Below are 26170 nucleotides of genomic sequence, written 5' to 3'. Positions count from 1 at the left end.
CATGTCTAGGTTCTCTTTTATCTAAGTGGTATAAAAAATTCCAAAGTTTGCTAAAAAAAAAAAAAAAAAAATATTGCGCCATTTTCCCATACCTGTAGCGTCTCCAATTTTCGAGATCTGGGGTCGGGTGAGGGCTTATTTTTTGTGTGCCGAGCTGGCGTTTTTAATGATACCATTTTGGTGCAGATACATTATTTTGATCGCCCATTATTGCATTTTAATGCAATGTTGCGGAGACCAAAAAAACATAATTTTGGCGTTTTTGATTTTTTTTCTCGCTACGCCATTTAGCGATCAGGTTAATCCTTTGTTTTTATTGATAGATCGGGTGATTCTGAACGCGGCGATACCAAATATGTGTAGGTTTGGGGTTTTTTTTTATTGTTTTATTTTCATTGTGGTGAAAGTGGGGTGATTTGAACATATATATATATATTTTTTTAATTTTGGCATGCTAGAAGCATGCACTACACGATCGCCTCTGCTACATAGAGGTGAAGCACAGATCACCTCTATGTAGCAGAAATGCAGGGTTGCTTTGAATGCCGACCACAGGGTGGCGCTCAAAGCAATCAGCCATCAACAACCATAGAGGTCTCAAGGAGCTCTGTGGTTGTTATGGCAATGCACCGATGACCCCCAATCATGTGACGGGGGTCAGCGGTGTGAACACCTCCGGCCGCGCGGCCGTGAGCGCTGGTTAAATGCCGCTGTCAGCGTTTGACAGCGGCATTTAACTAGTTAATGGGCGCGGTCTGATCGCGATTCCGCTCGCGCTCATTACGCACACATGTCAGCTGTACAAAAGAGCCAGAGCCCACCTCAAAGCGGGGGTTTTGCCAGCTGACATACTATTCCGTCAGCTGGCAGAAAGGGGTTAATGGCTGACAGTTCCTTATTCCTTATGTCATAGTTCTTGTCTGCAGCTGACGTGGTATGAGAAAGAAATGCACATGGATGAAGCTGCATTTTGTCCCCAACTCGCTGTGAAAAAACGGCTCCCACTACAGAGTCTGAGGCATCTACTTCAACAAAAACGGCAGTTCAGGGTTTGGATGGACAAATAATGGTGTGGAAGTAAAAAGTGTCCTTAGTTTGTCAAACGCCATTTGTGCTTCTGGAGACCAAAAAAACACTTGTTTTCTTTGTGAGTGAAGTAATTGGTAAGATTATTTTTGAAAAGTTTTTATTGAATCTTCTATAGAAATTTGCAAATCCTATAAAGCGCTGAACGTCTTTTACATTTCTTGGGGTAGGCCCGTCAAGTACCGCTCTGATCTTACTGGGATCCATGCTCAGACCTTCTGGGGAGATGATATATCCCAGAAATTGAGTTCTGGTTTGTTCAAATTCACATTTTTTGAGTTTAATATAGAGATGGTTTCTAGTAGACGTTCCAGGACTAAATAGACATGTCTGCGATGATCCTCCAGGGTATCTGAAAATCTAAAAATGTCATAGCGATAACAATAACAAATTGATCCAAAAAATCTCGGAAAACATCATTGGTAAAGTGCTTAACGGTGGCAGGGGCGTTGCTAAGGCCGAAAGGCATAACCAGATATTCAAAATGTCCTTATCTACAGTAGTTCTAAAGGGGGATTTCCACTCATCTCCCAAGCGGATTCATATGAGATTATAAGCCCATCACAGATCGAGTATGGTAAAAGTCTGGCAGAACGCAGTTTCTCCAGCAACTAGGGGAGTGGGTATCGATTCCTAATGGTGATTTTATTGATTTCTCTATAATCAATACATGGCTACAGAGTTGAGTCCTTCTTTTCTACAAAAAAACAAGAGTGCTCCAGCTGGCAAAGAAGGTTGAATAAGGCCTTTCTCTAAATTTTTGTCTAGGTATTCCTTTAATACTTTTAATTCTGGCTCAGAAAGATTGTAAATTTGTCCAAATAGAATGGACGCGCCAGGAAGTAATTCAATGGGTCATAAGGACAATGAGGACTCAGTTGATAGACTTTCTTCTTAATGCAGACCTCACTGACCTGCTGGTACTGAGGCAGTAGTTTATCATCACTCTGATGAGAAATCTCAGAAATATGAATTTGTTTGAAAGCAGAATTTGTTCTTACAGTGCTCAGAAGGAAAGGTAATGGTCCCTGATGCCCAGTTGATAGATGGGTTATGAATTGAAAATCAGGGAATTCCTAGAATAACTGGAAATTTTGGAGATGAAATAAGATGAAAACTAACTGCTTCATGACGATAAAGGTGATATATCCACCGTTTCCATATCAATGGGCATGGATTTAGTCCTACTTGCAATGCTATTGTCAAGTGCAACTTGTAAGTCCATGAAATTCCCTCCTGCTCCAAAATCTAACATGGCAGAGCATTGTATTTTTTGGCTCCCAATTATGACCTTTGTGGGAACGACAAAATAAGATGATGGTGACTGCTCTTTGCCTTAATCTTGCATTACGTACGAGATGGTCTGCAGAACTGGGTCTGGCCGTTCAAAGAGGTCTAAATCGCTTTCAGTCCTCACATTTGTGAAGGCTATGGTCCTTTTATTAGGACAGTTGATGGCAAAATGTCCAGTGCCCTCACAATAGAGACATACAGTGGGTACGGAAAGTATTCAGACCCCTTTAACTTTTTTAGGCTAAGTTCACATTTGCGTATGTGCGCAGCGCATCTGCATACGCAAATGCATGCCAAAACGCATGTTTACGCAGCTTTTATTTATCCGCATCTGCTTACGCATGACGGCAAAAAAGTTGGGTGTGCATGCGTTTGTATGCATTTTTTATGCAAATGCGTTCAATATTTCCAGGAGGGCATGTCTCAATCAGTTCCACGACATGCGCAATCCGAAGTACGCAAGTGCATTGAACTCATGCGTACGCAAGGACATCCGTACACATGCGTTTCCATAGACTGTAATGCGTTTTTTTAACATACTCATCCTCATGCGCATATTTGACGCTTCCAAAAATGCAACATGTTGCGTTCGCCGCCCCGAGCCACACACCGCGAAACAACGCATGTGTACACCATGTTAAATATATATACGCATCACGCATGTGGATGTATGCGGATCAAACGCTGCACGCACAGACGCAAATGTGAAACCAGCCTTACTCTTTGTTTAATTGCAGCCATTTGGTAAATTCAAAAAAGTTCATTTTTTGTGATCCTACTTGAGATGGTTCTACTCCTTCATTGGAGTCCTGCTGTGTGTAATTAAACTGATAGGACTTGATTTGGAAAGGCACACACCTGTCTATATAAGGGTACTGTCACACAGTCACACTTTGATCGCTACGACGGTACGATCCGTGACGTTCCAGCGATATCCATACGATATCGCTGTGTCTGACACGCAGCAGCGATCAGGGACCCTGCTGAGAATCGTACGTCATAGCAGATCGTTTGGAACTTTCTTTCGTCGCTTGATCACCCGCTGACATCGCTGGATCGTTGTGTGTGACAGCGATCCAGCGATGTGTTCGCTTGTAACCAGGGTAAACATCGGGTAACTAAGCGCAGGGCCGCGCTTAGTAACCCGATGTTTACCCTGGTTACCAGCGTAAACGTAAAAAAAACAAACAGTACATACTCACATTCCGGTGTCTGTCCCCCGGCGTCTCAGCTTCTCTGCACTGTGAGCGCCTGCCGGCCGGAAAGCGAGCACAGCGGTGACGCGGTGACGTCACCGCTGTGCTTTCCGGCTCTGCTGCTTACACAGTGGAGAGAAGCAGAACGCCGGGGGACAGACACCGGAATGTAAGTATGTAGTGTTTGTTTTTTTTTACGTTTACGCTGGTAACCAGGGTAAACATCGGGTTACTAAGCGCGGCCCTGCGCTTAGTAACCCGATGTTTACCCGGGGACTTCGGCATCGCTCCAGCGCCGTGATTGCAACGTGTGACCGCAGTCTACGACGCTGGAGCGATACTCATACAACGCTGCGACGTCACGGATCGTGCCGTCGTAGCGTCCAAAGTGTGACTGTGTGACAGTACCCTAAGACCTCACAGCTCACAGTGCATGTCAGAGCAAATGAGAATCATGAGATCAAAGGAACTGGCCAAGGAGCTCAAAGACAGAAATGTGGCAAGGCACAGATCTGGCCAAGGTTGCAAAAGAATTTCTGCACTACTCATGGTTCCTAAGAGCACAGTGGCCTCCATATTCCTTAAATGGAAGAAGTTTGGGACCACCAGAAGTCTTCCTAGACCTGTCTGTCCAGCCAAACTGAGCAATAATGGGAGAAGAACCTTGGTGAGAGAGGTAAAGAACCCCAAAATCACTGTGGCTGAGCTCCAGAGATGCAGTAGGGAGATGGGAGAAAGTTCCACAAAGTCAACTGTCACTGCAGCCCTCCACCAGTCAGGCCTTTATGGCAGAGTGGCCTGACGTGAAAGCCCACATAGAGTTTGTTAAAAAACACAAGGACTCCCAGATTATGAGAAATAAGACTCTCTGGTCTGATGAGACGAAGATAGACCTTTTTGGTGATAATTCTAAGCGGTATGTGTGGAGAAAACCAGGCACTGCTCATCACCTGCCCAATACAATCCCAACAGTAAAACATGGAGGTGGCAGCCTCATGCTATGGGGGTGTTTTTCAGCTGCAGGGAAAGGACGACTGGTTATCATTGAAGGAAATATGAATGTGGCCAAGTACAGAGATATCCTGTATGAAAACCTCTTCCAGAGTGCTCTGGACCTAAGACTTGGCCGAAGGTTCGCCTTCCAACAAGACAGTGACCCTAAGCACACAGCTAAAATGACAATGGAGTGGCTTCAGAACAACTCTGTGACCATTCTTGACTGGCCCAGCCAGAGCCTTGACCTAAACCCAATTGAGCATCTCTGGGGAGACCTGAAAATGGCTGTCCACCAACGTTCACCATCCAACCTGATGGAACTGGAGAGGATCTGCAAGGAAGAATGGCAGAGGATCCCCAAATCCAGGTGTGGAAAACTTGTTGCATCATTCCCAAGAAGACTCATGGCTGAACTAGCTCGAGAGGGTTCTTCTACTCAATACTGAGCAAAGGGTCTGAATACTTAGGACCATGTGATATTTCAGTTTTTCTGTTTTTATAAATTTGCAAAAATTACTGAATTTGTTTTTTTTTAGTCAGGATGGGGTGCAGAGTGTACAATAATGAGAAAAAATGAACTTTTTTGAATTTACCAAATGGCTGCAATGAAACAAAGAGTGAAAAATGTAAAGGGGTATGAATACTTTCTGTACCCACTGTATGTCTAAATCATGGTCATGTTCAATCAGGTCCTCTATTTTGTTTTGCCTGACGTTGTTTGCTGGCTTGTGGCCGCCTTCACCCAGCACATGCAGTACCCCATGTAGCATTCACACGTATTTCCTGGGAACGTTGCCCACACTTTCCCTGTTTTCAAGATTAGCAAAATAAAACCACACACTTCAGGGTAGTACAAACACTTCTCTGGAGTTAGCTTCTCCAGACTCATTGAACACTTAATGCCTTAGGAGGCCTACTATTTAAACCCCAGATCGCACTTTGGAGTAGAGATAAGGCTGGTTTCACACTTGCGTTTTTGGACGCTGCGTTTTAGCGCTAAACAACGCATGCTTTTTTTATCTATACTTAACATTAAAAACGCATGCGTTTTTGTGCATGCGTTTTGACGCGTTTTCGGCAACGCATGCGTTTTTTGACGCGTGCGTTTAGTTGCAGAAATGCAACCTGTAGTAATTTCTAGCGGCGTTTTTTTGCCGCAAAAAAACGCATGTGTTTATTCGCGGCAAAAAAATGCATTGCTGTCTATGTAAACGCATGCGTTTTTAAGCACATGCATTTGCTTGCGTTAAAAACGCATGCGTTTTTATAGAAAAACACAAGAAAAAACAAGAAAACCCTAACCACAAAAAACAAGAAAACCCTAACCCTAACCCTGACAAGCCACCCCCACCATCAAGGTGATAAAGGGATACAAACCCTAACCCTATATGACAGTCAATACTCTACGAGCTTATATTTTTAGTACTCTATAGCAATACCGTATATCTTGGGGTGTCCACATTGAACAAAGCTTTTTATTAGAAGAATGTCCTGGTCACCAGGTCAACATAATAGCCAATTCCTATAGATCCCTAGGGGTAGGGTTAGGATCCCTTTATCACCTTGATGGTGGGGGGTGGCTTGTCAGGGTTAGGGTTAGGGTTTGGATCCCTTTATCACCTTGATGGTGGGGGGTGGCTTGTCAGGGTTAGGGTTAGGGTTAGGGTTTGGATCCCTTTATCACCTTGATGGTGGGGGGTGGCTTATCAGTGACCTGGTGACCAGGACATTCTAATAAAAAGCTACCCCTAACCCTAGGGATCCTAACCCTAACCCTATCCATAACCCTAACCCTAGCTATTTCTATTTATAGTTGGTTTTCTAGTTGATTTTGATGATTGGCAGCTGTCACACACTTATCAGCATGCATTTAAAAAACGCAAACGCATGAAAAAATGCATGTAAACGTGGCAAAACGCCGCGCTTTTTTTTTCTGCATGCAAAAACGCATGCGTCTAAACGCGGCGTTTTGCCGCGTTTACATGCGTTTTTTCACCACATGCGTTTTTTTAAAAAAACGCTGCAGATCAAAACGCAAGTGTGAAACCAGCCTAAGGTGGACAACCTCCAACCTGCTCTATGGTTGTCCACAAAACCCAGCCCTTAAAATGGCCGATTAACCCCTCTCAACGCATAGTGTGCTGGATCAAACCTCTGAGTTTTAAATCACAGAAGCTAATAGCCTCAGTGAAACTCAGTGAATCTCCCCTCCAGCACTTTCCCAGTGACTTTGTCATATAGCCAAAAAGGCTAGGATTCAAATACTCTGAGGCGAAGACGTACACTTCTGAGTCAAAAAACTCCTTTGAACAGAGGCAGCATCTCTGACTTTCTGGAGCTAATGGTCAGTGATGATGATTCTAAGAGAGAGATTTTTTGCGCTGTAGCGAAGGGACGAACATAGCGTATTCACTCACATCACCGCAACGCCATTCTAACACCTCCAACTTTATATCGGCCAGATGGATGATGCTATCCTTTCCATGCTTCATCTCTATAGAAAGGTAAAATCATGATAGGAAATGTGACCATGATATCACCTTCCTGGGACTTCCAGGAGCGAAGATATGCTGAAAGTTGGGTATCTCATAATCTTCTAAAAGACCTAGCACATCGCACAACCAGCTCTCATATGAGCTCACCAAGGGGGAGATATGTGGGTGTAACCATGATCTAATAAAAAGCTGCATTGGTGTTTTTGTCACTTGTCAGACCTGGAAGGTACAGCTTGCTCTAGTTCTTTCTGTTTTCATAATGAGTACCTTCCCTCTGCTAACCTCTGAGACATTTCCGTGACACAGGTTTAGTACATTCCTTTTGTTATTTTCAGCTTCCGGGCTGATGATTGCAAATTTATTTCCAGTATTTGCTGATAACGTGCTGCATTCATCTTTCCTTCAACTTTGACTAAGTTTCCCGTGCCTTCGTAGCTCACACGTCCCCAAAACATCAGCTATCCACCTCCGTGCTTTACAGTAGGAATGGTGTTCCTTTCATCATAGGTCAACAAGGCCTATCTCCAAATGTAGCGTCTATGGTTGTGGCCAAAAAGTTCAATTTTGGTCTCATCATTCCAAATTACCTTGTTCCGGAAGTTTTGAGGCTTGTCTCTGTGTTGTTTTGCATATTGTAGCCAAGATACTGTGTGGCATTTGCAATCATCAGCCCGGAAGCTGCACATGGGACGTACTTGGACGTTCCAACATGAGTGATCCAAAACACAAGGCTAAGTCGACCTGTCATTGGCTAGAGCAGAACAAAATGAAGGTTCTGGAGTGGCCATCTCAGTTTCCTGACCTCAATATCATTGAGCCACTCTGGGGAAATCTCAAGTGCACAGTTCATGCTAGACAGCCGAGGAACTTACAGGAACTAGAGGCATTTTGCCAAGAAGAGTGGGCAGCTTTACCATGTGAGAAAATAAAGAACCTCATCCACAACTACCACTAAAGACTTCAAGCTGTCGTTGATGTTAGAAGGGGCAATACACGGTACAAAGAAATGGCGTATGTAAACTTTTGATCGAGATCATTTGGATGTTTTGGGTTGTCATTATCTTTTTAAAAGAGAAAACACAGTAGTTTGGCAATAAATGGCTTCACCCAACCACTAACCATGAGTGGAGAAAAAGTTTTGGTGTTATCACTCATATTCTCTGAAAAAAGGCCAAGAAAGCAAAAATTCTGCCTGGGTATGTAAACTTTTGAGCACAACTATATATCTGGCAGCTTCCTACAGCAACCTGAAAGCCTTAGTAGGCCCATCAAAACTCTCAGCGTGGGCAAGGAGGGAATTAATCAGAGAGGCAGCACAGAGACCAAAGGTAACCCTGATGGAGCTGTAGAGTTCCCAAGCAGAGACTGTAGTACCTGTCCATATGACCAAACTCCATAGAGGTGGCCTTTATGGAAGACTGGGCAGAAAAAAGCCTTTACTTACACACAAAAATTGTAATGCTTGTTTTGATTTTGCCAAAAGACATGTGGAGACTCCCAAAATGTATAGAGGAAGGTAATGTTGTCAGATGAGACCAAAATTGAACTTTTTGGCAACCAAAGTAAACTTTGTCTGGTGCCAAACCAACACAGCTTATCAACCCAATAACACCATCCCATAGTGAGGCATGGTGGTGGCAGCCTCATGCTATGAGGTTGTTTTTCGGCAGCAGGGACAGGAAAAATGGTCAGAGTTGAGGGGAAGATGAATGGTGGGAAATATAGGGATATTCTTGAGCCAAACCTGTTTGTCTGTCAGTGATTTGAGACTGGGACGGAGGTTCACCTTCCAACAAGACAATGACCCAAAGCATACTGCTAAAGCAACACTCAAGTGGTTAAAGGGGAAACGCGTAAATGTTCTGGAGTGGCCTAGTCAAAGCCTAGACGTTAATCCAATTGAAAATCTGTGCTCAGACTTGAAGATTGCTGTTCACCAGAGGAAACCATCTAACTTAAGGAGCTGGAGCAGTTTTTCCTTGAGGAATGGGCAAAATTCCCAGTGGAAAGCTCATAGACTGATCCAAAGCGACTTTCAGCTGTAATTGCCACAAAAGGAGGCTCTACAAAGTACTGACTTTAGGGGGTGAATAGAGATGCACACTGAAGTTTTCAGTTATTTTGTAATATTTGTTGTTTGCTTCACAATAAAAAGAAAACCAAATGTTCACAGTTGTAGGCATGTTCTTTACATGAACTGATGCAAACCCTCAAAAAAAAAAAATGAAATTCCAGGATGTGAGGCAGCAAAACACGAAAAATGCTAAGAGAGTAAATAGATTACGGGATAATTGTGATCCAAAATGTTATGTAAAATGTTCACAATAAAACATTCTACTCAATCCACAAAAAAAGTAAGTACCCACTCAGGTCTGTCATCTCATTGGAAATTTAAGGAGCTTCCACATTACTGGTACCACAAAGGCTCTGGAAAAGCGCCGTGGCTCCTCGCCCACTGTGATGACACAGCATTTAACCTTAATTATCCAGACGTCTATTTTCAGTAAGCCAGCTGGCATAGACTTTTTTTATCTTTATGTTGACTTACTATATTTTTCAGTTGATCAGATGGAAGATGAAAATCTTAGGCCCTATTTACACTGCATTTCTTTAGTACATTCGGGGTTGCTTCTAAATCCCCCTAAAAACAGAATTCAGACAAGCGCACAACAGGGCAATCAACTGCAATTACACAATTGGATTGCAAATTATCTTCTTTTGTGTTTTTGAAAGCGAACCTATTAGAAGGATTTTGCTAAGTAAACTACTGACACTGTCAGGTTGGCGCTGTTAAACCAATTAAAATGATACCCGGGGTAAAGAAATCCGTCTTGTGTAATCCGTGTTAGAAGTTTTCAGTTAATGAGATGTGTGTGCTTCGGAGCTGGACTGTAGGCAGTCTTAGCTTTCTGCTCTAAGCCAGAGAAACCAAGGAAAGACCCAACAGGCCACCCCAAAGCACAAACAGTCTGTCTCTCTCTTAGTCTCTATGATGAGGAACATGTTTGTTCTTGGAGGCGGCCTGTGGGCAGGTCTCTCCTTGGTTTCTCTGGCTTAGAGCAGAAAGATAAGGCTCTGCCTACAGTCCTGCCCCAGAGCACGGGCATCTCATTAACCGAAAACTTCTAACAATGATTACACAAAAGCCACAAGATGGATTTCTTCACCCTAGGTATCATTTTAATCAGTTCACCACTGCCAAACTGACAATGCCGGTAGTTTACTTAGCGAAATCCTGCTGACAGGATTGCTTTAAGGGCTCCTTCTCACTTGTGCGAGACTCGGATGAGTCTCGCACGGCAATACCCCGGCGCTGCTGCCGGCACAGAGGAGCGGAGTTTGCGGCTGCATGTATTCCTCTGCGGCCACACGCTCCGATCTGAGTGAAGGGTGCAGAGCCGGGTTTTAACCATGCGAGACTCATCCGAGTTGCTCGCAAGTGAGAAGGAGCCCTAACTGAAAGTGTCTGTTTTCAGACGGGCAAAGAAACTTTTCAGACCACAATGATGACGCTTTCAGAGAAAAGAAAACACGAACAGAGCTCCCTAGAACTCTGTCACTGCTGTCAGGGGGTCACCAGCCATTTTTAGGAGGATTTAGGCATAAACCCACATGCATCATAAAAATACAATTTGAACAAGGCCTTACATATGTCAGAAATTATTATCCTTCATAAACTTATTTGGGCAGATATTAACAGATGGCATTTTGTGTTTTGTGCATTGCTAGTATAATAGAAGATAAACACCCCTTAGTCTAATATATGCTGGGGAAAAGTAACATCCTTTAGAGCTGTTCCCTAGGTAACGTTGTACATGTGCTGCTACAGTATACAATAGGTGAAATGTATGCATGCAATAATTAGGATCTGAATGTCATCCAAGCTGGTGATTCAGGATGCCAATGAAGTAAAAATAACACGAGTGCAGCACTAATGGAATTAACAGCTTCAGGAGCACAGAAGATGAGCACATCTCACAATGAGCACTTTTGCTTTGCAGTATTTAGAATATTTATTCTACAAAATAAACATATGCATAACAAATGACTGTGAATATTGATGCAGTGATGACAGCTAGTTGCTACCTTAGATGCTTTCCTCATTGATGCGGATGTGAATACTAAACCCCTTCACCTCCGGAGCTTTTTTAGTTTTTCGCTCCCTTTCTTTCCAGAGCCATAATTTTTTTTATTATTTCGTCAATATGGCCATGTGGGGACTTATTTTTTGTGGGACGAGTTGTACTTTTGAACGATACCATTGGTTTTACCATGTCGTGTAACAAAACGGGAAAAAAAAATCCAAGTGTGATGAAATTGCAAAAAAAGTGCAATCCTACACTTGTTTTTTGTTTGCCTTTTTTGCTAGGTTCACTAAATTCAAAAACTAACCTGCCATTTTGATTCTCCACGTCATTATGAGTGTCTAGGTTCTCTTTTATCTAAGTGGTAAAAAAAATTCTAAAGTTTGCTAAAAAAAATAAATAAATTTGGCGCAATTTTCCAATAACGGTAGCGTCTCCATTTTTCGTGATCTGGGGTCGGGTGAGGGCTTATTTTTTGCGTGCCGAGCTGACTGTTTTTAATGATACCATCTTGGTGCAGATACGTTCTTTTGATCGCCCGTTATTACATTTTAATGCAATGTCGCAGCGACCAAAAAAATGTAATTTTGGCATTTTGATTTTTTTTTCTTGCTACACCGTTTAGCGATCAGGTTAATCCTTTTTTTTTTTTATTGATCGGCCGATTCTGAACCCGGCGATACCAAATATGTATAAGTTTGGTTTTTTTTATTTTGATTGGGGCGAAAGGATGGTGATTTGAACTTTTATATTTTTTTTATTTATTTTTTTATATTTTTAAACACTTTCTTTTTTCAATTTTGCCATGCCTCAATAGCCTCCATGGGAGGCTAGAAGCATGCACTACTCGATCACCTCTGCTACATAGAGGTGATGCACAGATCACCTCTATGCAGCAGAATTGCAGGCTTGCTATGAGCGCCGACCACAGGGTGGCGCTTATAGCAATTTGCCATCAACAACCATAGAGGTGTCAAGGAGACCTCTGGTTGTGATTGCGACGCACCGAAGACCCCTGATCATGTGACGGGGGTCAGCGGTGCGAGCTCTTCCGGCCGCGCGGTTGGGAGCGCATGTTAAATGCCGCTGTCAGACTTTGACAGCGGCATTTAACTAGTTAATGGGCACAGGCGGATCGCGATTCCGCTCTCGCCCATTGCGCACACATGTCAGCTGTTGAAAACGCAAAAAAAAAGCAGCCTTGAGGTGGGCTCACCGCCGGAGCCCACCTCAAAGCGGGGGATACTGCCAGCTGAAGCACCATTCTGTCAGCTGGCAGAAAGGGGTTAAATATATTTAGTTTAAAAGAAGCACTCCCATCAAAATTGCTATCCTCTTAATATACACATGTGGGCAAAATTGTTGGTACCCCTCGTTTAATGACAAAAAAAAACACAATGGTCACAGAAATAACTAGAATCTGACAAAAGTAATAATAAAAAAAATCTATGAAGATGAACAAATGAAAGACAGACATTGCTTTTCATCCTTGCTTCCACAGAATTTAAAAAAAAATAAAACTCATGAAATAGGCCTGGACAGAAATGATGGTACCCCTGAAAATAATGTGACAAAAGGGACGTGTTAAATCACGGTGTGTTCACTAACCAGCATCACAGGTGTCTACAGTCTTGGAATCAGTGAGTGGGCCTGTATATAGGTCTACAGATACTCACTGTGCTGTTTGGTGACATGGTGTGTATCACACTCAACATGGACCAGAGGAAGTGAAGGAAAGAGTTGTCTCAGGAGATTAGAAAGAAAATTATAGACAAACATGTTAAAGGTAAAAGTTATAAGACCATCTTCAAGCAGCTTGATGTTCCTGTGACTACAGTTGCACATATTATTCAGAAATGTAAGATCCATGGGACTATAGCCAACCTCCCTGGACGTGGCTGCAGGAGGAAAATTGATAACAAATCAAAGAGACAGATAATATGAATGGTAACAAAAGAGCCCAGAAAAACTTCTAAACAGATTAAAGGTGAACTCCAAGCTCAAGGAACATCAGTGTCAGATCGCACCTTCCGTCACTGTATGAGCCAAAGTGGACTTCATGGGAGACGACCAAGGAGGACACCATTGTTGAAAAATAATCATAAAAAAGCCAGATTGGAATTTGTGAAACTACATGTTGACAAGCCACAAACCTTCTGGGTGAATGTCCTATAGACAGATGAGATAAAAATGGAACTTTTTGGCAAGGCACATCAGCTCTATGTTCAGAGACGGAAAAATGAAGCATATCAAGAAAAGAACACTGTCCCTATTGTCAAACATGGAGGAGGCTCTGTTATGTCCTTGGGCTGCTTTGCTTTATCTGGCACAGGGCGTCTAGAATCTGTGCAGGGTACAATGAAATCTCAAGACTATCAAGAGATTCTAGAAAGAAATGTTCTGCCCAGTGTCAGAAAGCTTGGTCTCAGTCATAGGTCATGGGTCTTGCACAGGATAATAACCCAAAACACACAGCTAAAACACCCAAGAATGGCTAAGAGGAGGAAAACATTGGACTATTCTGAAGTGGCCTCCTATGAGCCCTGACCTAAATCCTATTGAGCATCTTTGGAAAGAGCTGAAACATGCCGCCTGGAAAAGGCAACTTTCAAACACGAGACAACTGGAGCAGTGGGCCACAATACCTGTCGAGAGGTGCAGAAATCTCATTGACCGTTACAGGAATCGTTTGATTGCAGTGATTGCCTCAAAAGGTTGTGCAACAAAATATTAAGTTTAGGGTACCATAATTTCTGTCCAGGCCTATTTCGTGAGTTTTATTTTTTGAAGGGAACCTGTCACCCCCCCCCCCCCCAGGCGTTTTTAACTAAAAGAGCCCACTTGTGCAGCACTAATGCTGCATTCTGTCAAGGTGGCTCTTTTAGTTCGGGTCCCTGCCAAAGCTGAAATAGTTTTTAGAATTGTTCAGATTGGCCTACCGCCTCAACGCATTAACCTAATTATCCCTGTGTGGCCTATTAATAAAAAACAACAACATAATCACGTTCCTCCATCATGTTCTCATACACTTTATGCAGTTAATAGCCTCTGTGTCTGTACTGTTACATACTTAGGCAGTTAACTGGTTCATGCAGCTTTACATGAACACCCGAGCCTTACACTATGGCTGGTCCAAATAACTAAAGCAATTGTTACCATCCACCTCTTGTGTCTCCCCTTTTCCTCATAGATTGTAAGCTTGCGAGCAGCAGGGCCCTCATTCCTCCTGGTATCTGTTTTGAACTGTGATTTCTGTTATGCTGTAATGTCTGTTGTCTGTATAAGTCCCCTCTATAAGTTGTAAAGCGCTGCGGAATATGTTGGCGCTATATAAATAAAATTATTATTATTATTATTATTATTAGAATTTGCCCCTCATACCTGCAGTTTGTCAGGGGGGGCATGTCTTTTCTCCCCTGACACAAACGCCTCCCAGCCATCACTCAGGGCTTCTGTGTGCCAGGCTCCGCATCCATTACCTTCCTGAACGTCCCCGGCGCCTGCGCTGTAAGTTTGTTTTTTTCTGGCATGCGCAGTTTGCGCTGCCCTTCGACTCCATCACATGATGGGAACTTACAGCGCAGGCGCCGGGGACATTCAGGAAGAAAATGGAGGCGGCGAACGGAAGCCCTGATTGATGGCTGGGAGGCGTTTGTGTCACGGGAGAAAAGACATGCCCCCGTGACAAACTGCAAGTATGAGGGGCAAATTCTAAAAACTATTATTTCAGTGTTGGCAGAGACCCGAACTAAAAGAGCCACCTTGACAGAATGCAGCATTAGTGCTGCACAAGGTGGCTCTTTTAGTTAAAAACGCCTGGGGGGGGACAGGTTCCCTTTAAATTCTCTGGAAGCATGGTTGAAAAGCAATGTCTGACTTTCATTTGTTCATTTTCATAGATTTATTTATTTATTACTTTTGTCAGATTCAAGTTATTTCTGTGACCATTGTAGGTTTTTCTGTCATTACACAAGGGGTACCAACAATTTTGACCACGTGTATAATATATTTCTATCATCTATCTATATCCTTATATAAGATTGCTTTATTATTTATGACAAATAGATTTAATTTACATAGAGTTGTTATACTGTATAAAAGATAATGTTAAAAACGCATTACACTTGGATGCTAGGCAAGAAAAAAAAAAGCGCACACTCGCATGATATACGGAATCACATACGCATGACATTTGCTAAACTTTTCTGGCTGAGAATCTGAGCGATATTATATACACAGCAATGAGTGAACCATTATTTATAGCATTACATGCCAAAAAGAGAATAAAAAACAAAGCGTCAAATATAGAATAAAAACGCATGTAAAACATGCACGTAATTTACCAAATGAGTGCAGAAATGCTGCAAAAAAATCTGCAACATCAAAAGTCACCAAATATTCGTAGCGGGAACATAGCCTAAGAGCGTATAAGACAATATGCTGTAGGAGTGAGGCACTAAGTTGCATTAATAGAAGGTTATAAAAGTTTGACACAACACGTATGCTCTTCATATAATTAACAGTTACAGCCGCCTAAGTAATGATTGTGATTATTACTAGGTTTTAATACCGAGTAGGATTGTTCCAGTTGGAAATTCCTTCAGCATTACGTTAGTGTTGATTAGGCCTCATTCAGACTTCAAGTTTTTATTTCACGTTTGAGAAAAACAGACCAGGTTTCACCCGAAATTTTCATCAGATTGACATCCAAGTTTCATCAATTTTTCTCTGATAGGAGAAACCATTTTTTTCCCCATCAGTGTGTGAATAATGGACAACACACATATAGCATCCAAGTGCAGTCTATTTTTTTTTTATATATCATGGACTTGCATTTCCAATTTTGATGTGACACAGGGATTAATATCGGATATGTCTCTGAGATTTTGCACAGACCACTCAGTCTGAGGGAAAAAAAATCTGACGTGAACAGCCCCATAGTTTCATAGGTACGAGAAACAGCACTTGTATGAGGGGAACTGACATCTGAATGAGGTCTTAAGCCGGAGTCACACTACAGCGAGATACGGCCGAGTCTCGCAGGTTAAAACCCAGCTCTGGCACCGGCACTCCGGAGCGGAGCGTGCGGCTCCATGTATTGCTGTGCGGTTGCACGCTCCGCTCTGGAGTGCCGGTGCCAGAGCTTGGTTTTAACCTGCGAGACTCGGCCGTAACTCGCTGTGTGTGATCCCAGCCTAATTCTAAACAAAACTTGACTGAAAGTGTACACCGTTTCTTAGTGTTGTAGTTTTTTAGATTGAGAGTAGACAGAAGTCCATCAAGTTCAACCTATAACCTAACATGTTGATCCAGGTGAAGGCAAAAGCCCCATGAGTCAGGAGCTAATTCCTTCACAACTCCTCATACCGCATTCAGACTACTTATAACTAACCACGTACTCTGGAGATATTTTATTAACATTTTTTACTTTTTTATGTCTATTTGCAGTTGTGATATTCAATTCTTTGCGGTGAAATGGATATTACAGAATCCGATCATCAACCGGAAACTGCACAAGTTACATCAAGTACTGAGGATCACTAAGTAAGGGTAACTTGTCATGTTCTCTTCATTGAAGAAGTACACATCTGATTGATACATCTTGCTCATTGTTTTCCACAAATACTGCAATCCTTTTGTGGGATCCATCTTGGGTTCTGTTCACACTTTTATATAGGTCACAAGTTTCATCTTCAAAGGATCCAGAGATTTGATCCGGTGATATTGTATTGATTTGGTTCTGTCTGGTGTCTGAGTCGTTTTGACCTTTCCTGGCAGAATAGTACACCAGTTTAATCTATTCTACGTGTTGGGAAAACCTTACCTGCTGATATTTCGTGAGAAGTTACATTGTGTATTATGACAACATAGCATTTTCTAATATTAAAGGGGTTTTCCACTATAACAATAGTGATAACCTAACCTTAGGCCAATCTTCTGATATCACCTCTGGTGGCAGGATGTAAACTGTGTGCAGAGCTGGATCACCAAAGTTAGCACACTCTGAAGTGATCAGAAACCGCAGCTCTGATTCCATTCACTTTAATAGGAGCTGAGCTGCGGGACACAAGAATGGCTTCTACACAATAAATGGAGCTGTGCTATTCTGCCTTTTACATTAGTCTGCCAGAGCTGTGATAACAGATGATCGCGGGGGTACCAGGTATCATCAGTACATCATTGTAAAGGTGAACAACCCCTTTAAGCTAGGTTCATACTGGTGTCGGGGCATTTGCTTTAACTAGATCCTTAACCGATTCTAAAATTCCTTTTCTCAAAGAATCCGTGGCAGAAGTACAAGAAGTATTCTGCCAGATATGTGCCAGTGGATCCTCTTGTAGATTACCTCCACTGTCATTCATTTTTGTGTTGATTCCACTTTAACCCCTCAGTGACCAGGCCAAATTTTTTAAATGTGACCATTTGTTACTTTATGTGGTAATAACTCTGAAACGCTTCAACGGATCCCATTGATTTTGAGATTGTTTTTTTCAGAGCACATTTTTAATTTATGATAATGGTACATTTAATATGTTTTGTGTTTCTTAAAAAAAAAAAAAAAAATCAGAATTTTGAGAAGTTTTAAAAAATTTGCAATTTTAAAACTTTGAATGATTATCCCTTTAAACCATATAGTCATACCACACAAGAACATTAATAAATAACATTTCCCTCATGCCTTTTTTACATCAGCACCATTTGTAAAATGTTATTTTATTTTGTTAGCCTTTTAGGACGTTTAAAAAAAAAAAAAAAAAAGGTAGCAGTAATTTCCTTTTTTTTTTTTTTTCAAGGAAATTTACTAACTTTTTTTTTTTTGAAATCCAGATTTCATGTAACTTTGGGGGCCCTATATATTGGAAAACCTCCAAAGGTGATACTATTTTAAAAACAGTACCAAACACACACACATCCTGACATATTGAAAACTGCTGTTAGCAAACATCAGGACTACACAATCATGACCTCAGGGTACCGATGGGGTTAAATAGGAAGCCCCCACACTCTGTTAACCATTTATATGATGTAGTCACTATTGACAGCAGCATCTAAGGGGTTAAACAGATATGGACGGTGTCAACGCTGATTGTGGCTGATGCAGCAAGTTGTCAGCTATAGTGCAGAGACTGACAGGTGCTGGATTGTCACCTGTATAGGGATGCTAGTCTCTTGTATCTCAGGTCAGTAAAAAGATGTCTCGATGGTCATTAAGGGGTTAAACCATGAGTGTTCTGCAGATTATAAAAGCCATAGCGTGCACATTTCTTTTCCTCTGTATGTGAAGTGTCAGGTAATTTGATGAGGACTTGGGTGTGTGAACTCACACCTAAACCATCCTACAATACCTATAACATTCCCACGATGTAAACATGGGGCAGAACCTCAAGTTAGTGGGTTTTTCTATAAAAAAATCTTTTTGTAATTGATTGTAATGGTGTGTTCACAAATTTAAGGGGCTTTTTTCCTGAGTTTTTTTTTAGTACAAACTCTCCACAAAGCAAGAGGCGTTAAAAAGCCACAAGTTTGGAGAGTTTCTTCTCTGAGAACTCTCTGTAAACACATCCTAATAGTTTCATGTCAGCTACTGAAAGTTATTTTGCTTCTTTTAATCTGTTGAATGCACGTGTGCACCCTGCAGTGGGGAAACAAGTAGGATATATGCCCTTTTGCTTGCCGTTGACAATACTGTTCTTGGTTAATGTAGGCTGGTATTCTGATTAACACATTTGTTTCTCAGCATGCAGGAGGCGTGAGGGACACTAATAACCACAATGGATACTGCTACTGTCAAAAAACATGATTCACCACCTACAGTCAATGAACAGGTAATAATATTATATTCATAATAAATAATATCAATTTCACACCTTTTAGGATCCATCATACGCCTTGGCTGCTATCAATGAGGTTATTAATGGTTGACGAATATTCTGCCATGCTGAATGCACTTTAGTATGCAAATCATCGCGATCGATGACATTCCCTGATATACATGATGGGAGACAAGTCCGGAGAGGCTGCAGGCCATAGTAGCAGATTTAGGTCACGCAAGCTGCTTACAGTAACACGAACAACATGCTGCCCGGAATTGCTGACGGCAAACTTTGGAGAAACTTTGGAGGCCGTAGCTGTGGGTCCACAGCTAAATCAATATAGCGCCAATTTGTTTGCGTACCTGGAATGAAGACAAGAGGGGTCTAGGTACCATATATTAGGCCACACCATAATCCCAGTAGTAGGACCGATGTGATGTTTGCTCATGAAGGCCTCATTAATGTGAGGCTCAAGTGGTCTCCAGACTAATCTCCAGCTATCATTGTGTCCAAGTCAAAAGCGGGACTCCTCACTGAAGATGATAGCCCTCCATTGGCATTTTGCTCTGCACCATGATCACCTTTGAAATCGGTTCCATGAATTCAATGGAACACCTGTAACTAAATGTTTGGCTCGTAGCCCAATGTCGTGCGACCACCTTTTGATGGTTTGCGTAGATGCTTTAGGCTTGGCATGTGATGTCCAATTTCACTTGAAGTACAGAATGGATCAATCTTGGAACAAACAGGTGGTATAGCCATTTCACCAACATGTCCCAGGAGCCGTGCACACCTGGATTGTCATTGATAAGCAATTGCAAATGGAGCTGCCAGCAGTGGCTCTTGAGGATTTGCCCAAGGGCATTCAACATGGCAGAACATTCCTCAGACAACCATTAATAACCTCATTGATAGCAGCCAAGGCAAGTTGTGGTTTTGTAAATTTTGTTGGAAAAATGAGAAATGGCTTGTCAACTTTTTAACCCTTATTATTTCCTAACAAAAAAAAATTATGTTTCCAAAATTGTGCTGATGTAAAGTAGACATGGTGGAAATGTTATTTATTAACTATTTTGTGCGATATGACTCTCTGAATTAAGGGCACAAAAATTACAAGTTTGAAAATTGCTAAATTTTCAAAATTTTTGCCAAATTTACACTTTTTTCAGAAATAAACACAAGTCATATTGAAGAAATTTTACAACGAACATGGAGTACAAATGTGTCACTAAAAAACAGACTCCGAATCAGTGGGATCTGTTGAAGCGTTCCTCAGCTATAACCTCATAAAGTGACAGTGGTCAAAATTGTAAAAATTGGCTTGTCATTAAGGACAAAATTGTCTCTGTCACTAAGCGATTAAAATAGCTCAATGATAAAAGAAATGTTGATAACACACAAGTCCAATGTACACATTTCTCTCATTCTAGGAGCTTACAAATGGTGATATCCTTTCGGTTCACAATTTTACGAATTCAGATTTTAATCATCCAATATATAGAAAGTTACATTGGAAACATATTTTATTGCCTATGAATGCACAAGATGTTAGCTGTCAGGAAGGCTGCCTGTATCATGTATGAGAATTATGCCATTATTAATAGTTTGTTGCATTCGGTTATGTGTGTTTGAGAATTTGTCACCACGCTCCTCTTTACCTTGCAGGTGATTGTGATGTCCGGTCATGAGACTATTAGGGTGTTAGAAGTAGGTGTGGATAACCCAACACAACCTGAAGAGTCTGGAAAGGCCTTGGACCCTCCAGTATCTGAACCTTCAGTCACTAATAATTTGACAAGGGAGCCGGTCCTATGCCAAGCGGAGAATTCAAGTGCAGAGTCTGTAGGTATGGATCTAGTGAAATTCGGAAATAGTTTGTCAATCTAAGAACTTCACTTTTACAGTTGTATATTACAGTTTCCTAATAATGTAGAAGACCACAAGTAGACATATGCACTCATCTGGTTTTGCAGAGGGTCACCATACGAGACTGTCAAGAATAGCTATCGCCCTGTTTATGGGGTTAAAAAAATAAATAATAAGGACAGAGCACAGTGTTTACGATGGAGGGAGGAACCTTCAGGGTATGTTCACACGCTGCAGATTGGGCTGCGGATCAGCAGCGGATTTGATGCTGCGGATTCGCAGCAGTTTTCCATGCGTTGTACAGTACCATGTAAATGTATGGAAAACCAAATCCACAGTGCACATGCTGCGGAAAATTTAGTGTGGAAACTTTGCAGTTTATTTCCCGTAGCCGTAGACACACACACAGACCCATTCAAGTTAATGGGTCCGTGCACGTCAGTGTGTTTCTAGGGACCATGTGTCCGTGGGCAAAACACGCTGACAGGTACTTATTTTTTTTTTTTTTTTTTTTAAACAGCAGCATGGGTTGCAAGATGTCCTGCACTCTGATAACACATGAATGACATCTGTGTGTCACGTACCAGCGCCTGGAAATCAGTGGTACAGTTCACGCTGTTCCCCGGTGCCAGTTGCTAAAGACAACTCACATCACTGTCCCCTGCTCGCACTGCAATCAGCGCGAGCAGGGGGAAATGTTGAGCTTTGTATTCAACTGTTAACAGCGAGAAAAGGTGGCCATACTATTAAAAAATCCTTTTTTTTTTTTTGTAATTTACGTGGGGGTTCCCTACATTTTTGATAACCAGACAGGTAAAACTCACAGCTGTTGGCTACAACCCTGCTGTGAACTCAGTGACTTTTTCTCACAATGAGGGTTGCAGCCCACAGCTGTGAGTTTTGCCTGGCTGGTTATCAAAAATACAGGGTAACCCCATGTAATTTCAGAAAGATAAAAATGTATTTATTTATTGCTCGGGCGGCGGCTGATGAATACTCCTATCAGCTGCCGCCTGCTCTCACTGTTAACAGTTGAATTAAACTCTCAACATAGTTCCCTGCTCGCGCTGATTGCACACAAAAAAAAGCTGTGTGCATGAGATTTTTGAAATCTCATAGACTTTGCTGGTACTATAAGGCCACGTTCACACTTTGCGGTGTGCTCTGCGGGTTCTCCCGCAGCGGAATTGAAAATCTGCAGGGCAAAACCGCTGCGGTTATCCCTGCAGATTTATCGCGGTTTGTTCCGCGGTTTCCGCTGCGGGATTACTCCTATACTATTGATGCTGCATATACAGCAATATGCAGCATCAATAGTAATGATAAAAATAATAAAAATTGGTTATACTCACCCTCTGATGTCCGGATCTCCTGGGCGCTGCACGCGGCGCTCCGGTTCCAAAGATGCTGTGCGAGAAGGACCTTCGTGACGTCACGGTCATGTGACCCGGGCGTCATCACGGTCATGTGACCGCGACGTCACCGCAGGTCCTGTTCGCACAGCAACTCTGACCGGCCGGCCGCGTGCAGCGCTGAGAGGTGAGTATAGCATCATTTTTTTTTTTTATTCTTTTTTTTACACCAAATATGGTTCCCAGGGCCTGGAGGAGAGTCTCCTCTCCTCCACCCCGGGTACCACCCGCACATTAACCGCTTACTTCCCGCAACGTGGGCACAGCCCCATGCGGGAAGTAAGCGGTTCAATGCATTCCTATGGGTGCAGAATCGCAGCGATTCTGCACAAAGAAGTGACATGCTGCGGGTTTTAAACCGCTGCGTTTCTGCGCGGTTTTTCCCGCAGCATGTGCACAGCGGTTTCCATAGGGTTTACATGTAAATGGAAACGCTATGGAAACTGCTGCGGACCCACAGCATCAAAATCGCCGCGGTTCCGCGGTTAAAACCGCAAAGTGTGAACATGGCCCAAAACGCAGCTGAAAATTAGCACAAAAAAGCTGATAAAAACACCTTTGTGTGAACATAGCCTTATTCGGGTATATTTTGATTTGGTGTTCCCTCCAGGTCACATTCAGACCCCGGATAATATTTCTATATAATCTGAACTTGTTAGTGGATCAATATTGCAGGCAAATGCATTTCCAGTTGAATTTTAAAGGGAGACCAGATTAATGTTGCCTGAACTTCTGGCACCATAATCATGCTTCTGGGAAGGACTAAACATTTCTGATGACTAATCCAAGGGACTGGTCCGCGATTGTTTCTCCATTCCCTGTTCACCTAGACTGACAGGTCTCTCTATGTGTGTATATGGGGAGAGACCTGTCAGTGTTTGGGTGCCAGGAGGTGAGATGCCCTGGTCCACCAAGACACAGTCCCAGCCGGCTATTCCGAATTTGTCCTCTATTTCCACTTGTTCTAAGTATAAATGTGTCATCAGATTGGTAATGTTTGTTTTTCCTTATATTTTTGTTGTTTTCCCCTTTGGATGTGAAGTGAAATCTTCAGCCGGACTGGTCGCTCCTTCTCTGCCAACACTTTTCACTCATGCCGCAAACCATCCTCAGGCGACCCTTGCATCTTTTGCTTTACAGACTGCCCCCCAGGTGAGGTATAAACATTTTCCCCTAGTAGTTTATAAGGAGACATATTGATTGTATGTATGGTAACTGTGCGGCCTGATATTGGTAGGTCATAAAACATTATGTTAGGGAACATAGCATCTTTATGTATTGATGCACAAGAGAGGGATTTTATGGACATTATGATTAAATGGGTTTTCCCACAAGCGACTATTTTTTGAGGAACCCACTGTACCCCTTTATTTATGTTCCAAGATCCTTCTTATTGTTGTAGATTTATTTTGCCCTTTAGTATGCGCTGAGTGCAGTCAATATCTGAACCTGGCAGTTGTGCTTGAGGTGAAATATGATCGATGTTTCATGCTCATAAACTACACTTCCCATAAGCACTTGTTGGCTTGTGCTGTGGATGGCGCATGATCACTCTGCGCAAGTGTCGAAAGACAGGCCATGAGTTCAGGCACAGTACAGAGTACTGCCATAGGGAAATAGCGCTGTGCTCCAGAAGCCGCAAGGTGAAACATCTGATGTGCTTAAGGTTGGTTTATCTTAGGTACATAAAGGTCCGGGGAACCTCTTCAGCCACTTTATAATATGTGAGTAAACAGGACAGTGTATAATTTCCTCACCATTTTCAAGACTTCTATTAGGGGGAATACCTAATTGTTTGATGAAAGTACATGAGACTATCCAGATTGGTTAAGTTTTTTTTTTTTTTTATCCAAAAGCCAAAAACCTATACAGAGCTTAGAAAAAAGTTTTTTCAATCACAGAAAAAAATAGGGTCAATGATGGGGAGAAACCATAAATATATGAAAGGCCCAATACTTGCCTGTTATATCTCCACACCACTGCTCCAGCTTTGTATACTGTACTACAGCAATAACATGCCTGACTACCCACGTGACCATTGCAGTCAATCACTGGACTCGGCAATGTATTTTTAAGGCCATTGATTGGCTATAGTGGTGACGTGGTTCGTGGGGGACAACATCGTTGCAGGAATTTAAACAAGCACCAGTCCTGCAACGATGGCCTGTCTGACTAATCTTGTTACTACTTCACCGATCAATAATTTGTGGGTTTTTCCTTTAGAAGTGACGAAACCAGCACTGATTAAACTTTTTTGGTATATCCTGTGCATATGCCATGAATGTCTATAATGGTAATGACCATTTAAAGGGAACCTGTTATGTTCAGAAACACTATTTACCTGCACATAAATCCTATGTAACCGGCTTACTGGAGCAGCTGCTACAGGGGAGAAAATTATGTTTTATTCTCTGTGCAGTTACTCGTTTCCTTTCATTGGGGTGGAGCTGGGGGAGCAGTCATTGCTCACCATAGAGAGCATGTCTGTAATCACTCCCCTTCACTTAGATTGACAGCCTGCTCTGCAGTGTGTTTGTGCAGCATTTGTATGCAGAGCGAGCTGTCACTGAAAGCACAAGGGAGTGATTACAGCCACACTGTCATTGTAATGAGCTGTGACTGCAACCTGCACCGCCCCGATGACTGGGAGAGAGTCATCCTTTTCCTCCCTGCAGCCGCTGCTCCACTATATCTGTAGGTAAGGATTGCCAAGTTCCCCTTAAAGTAAAGGGAATACAGCAAACTCCTGCTTAGACCTCATTCAGACCTCCATATGTTACGTAAAAAGCATTGTTAATCAGTGTTCTGGGTGAGCGTTCCATCAGTGTCCGTTTTACCATCAGTGTTTCATTAACGACTTTCGGCGATAAAGAAAGAAGAATATTGTAAAGCTTCTATCCATTCCAGTGTTAATTACGGATCGTATACTGGTTCCATCCATGTGATGTCCATGGTTCTCAAGCACATAGGCTTATATGGGTCATTTTGATCCATGACTTGGATGAAAAGAGAATGTGTCTCTGTGATTTTTGTGGGCCATTCTCCGCAAGAAAAAAGCAGACATGTGAACAGCCCCATAGACTGTAACAGGTACATGTCCTAGCCATGAAAAACATGGATAGATCACGTACGTGCCTCGGACATCTGAATGAGGCCTTAGAAGTCTGCTGTACATATACTTGTATGGAGGTGATCACCACTCCAGACTGGGGGGACGGTTTTTGTGTTTTTGTATCAAAATTAGAAAACTCCTTTTGACCTGTGTAGCTTCACTGCAAAACAATTGACATCGGTCCAAGCTCCTATGACACTTATTAGAGGTAAGTGTGTATAATCTGGATCCTTCAAACCTATAAAAATGTGCATATACTGATATGCCCAAGGGGGAAAAAAGGTTGTAGTGGTCAGTGACAGAATTCTGTAGAAATGCTACACCATTGGACATCACAGTGCAGTATGTGCTACCTCGGCTTTATGATTCAATTCATTTTGGCTTTAGATTTCTTCTTCATATCATCATTTGAATAGGACAACAAAGATTTAAAAATCCAGGATTTATATTTCTATGAGACGTTTTTGTTCAAATCAATTTAAGCCATGAATTTTAATGACTTGAATACAGTTTTATTTATAATAAATGTCATTTTCAGCAAAGATTTCCTAATGAAATATAAAATTAAACTATTTTTGTTTTAAGGTCTTCACTCAGGAAAACTTAGCAACACTTTTCACAGGCGTGATGGCCCCCACAGGGACAGTCACCCAACCTGTTCTCATCCCCATCACTATTCCTGGTCAAATGAGCGGCCAGCAGGGTCTCGCTCTCTGGAACTTCCCCACCACAACTCTAGCCACTATTCCAGGATTAGCAGCTGCTCCACCTGCTGGTGGAATGTTCAAACTGCCTCTAGCAAACTTGCAAGGTAA

The 26170-nt window shown here is 42.2% G+C and overlaps 1 protein-coding gene across 4 annotated transcripts in view; it reads left to right on the top strand.

Moving 5' to 3' along the window:
- POU6F1 (POU class 6 homeobox 1) overlaps positions 1–26170 on the top strand; it is a 130516-nt gene that overhangs the window by 37581 nt on the left and 66765 nt on the right. For 2 of the 4 annotated variants that reach the window (XM_077297832.1, XM_077297833.1), the window contains exons 2-6: positions 16600–16695; positions 18890–18977; positions 20631–20811; positions 23286–23395; positions 25941–26166. In XM_077297832.1, the coding sequence (XP_077153947.1) occupies positions 18924–18977; positions 20631–20811; positions 23286–23395; positions 25941–26166 (571 nt within the window). In that variant the 5' untranslated portion in view covers positions 16600–16695; positions 18890–18923. Of the gene's footprint in view, positions 1–16599; positions 16702–18889; positions 18978–20630; positions 20812–23285; positions 23396–25940; positions 26167–26170 lie in introns of all 4 variants that reach the window. The other 2 variants (XM_077297834.1, XM_077297835.1) reach the window with 2 other exon arrangements.

Source organism: Ranitomeya variabilis, chromosome 3, assembly GCF_051348905.1.
Source record: "Ranitomeya variabilis isolate aRanVar5 chromosome 3, aRanVar5.hap1, whole genome shotgun sequence".
Lineage (NCBI taxonomy): Eukaryota > Metazoa > Chordata > Amphibia > Anura > Dendrobatidae > Ranitomeya > Ranitomeya variabilis.
The sequence above is the reverse complement of the archived record's forward strand: the minus strand, read 5'-3'. Positions and strand labels throughout refer to the sequence as shown.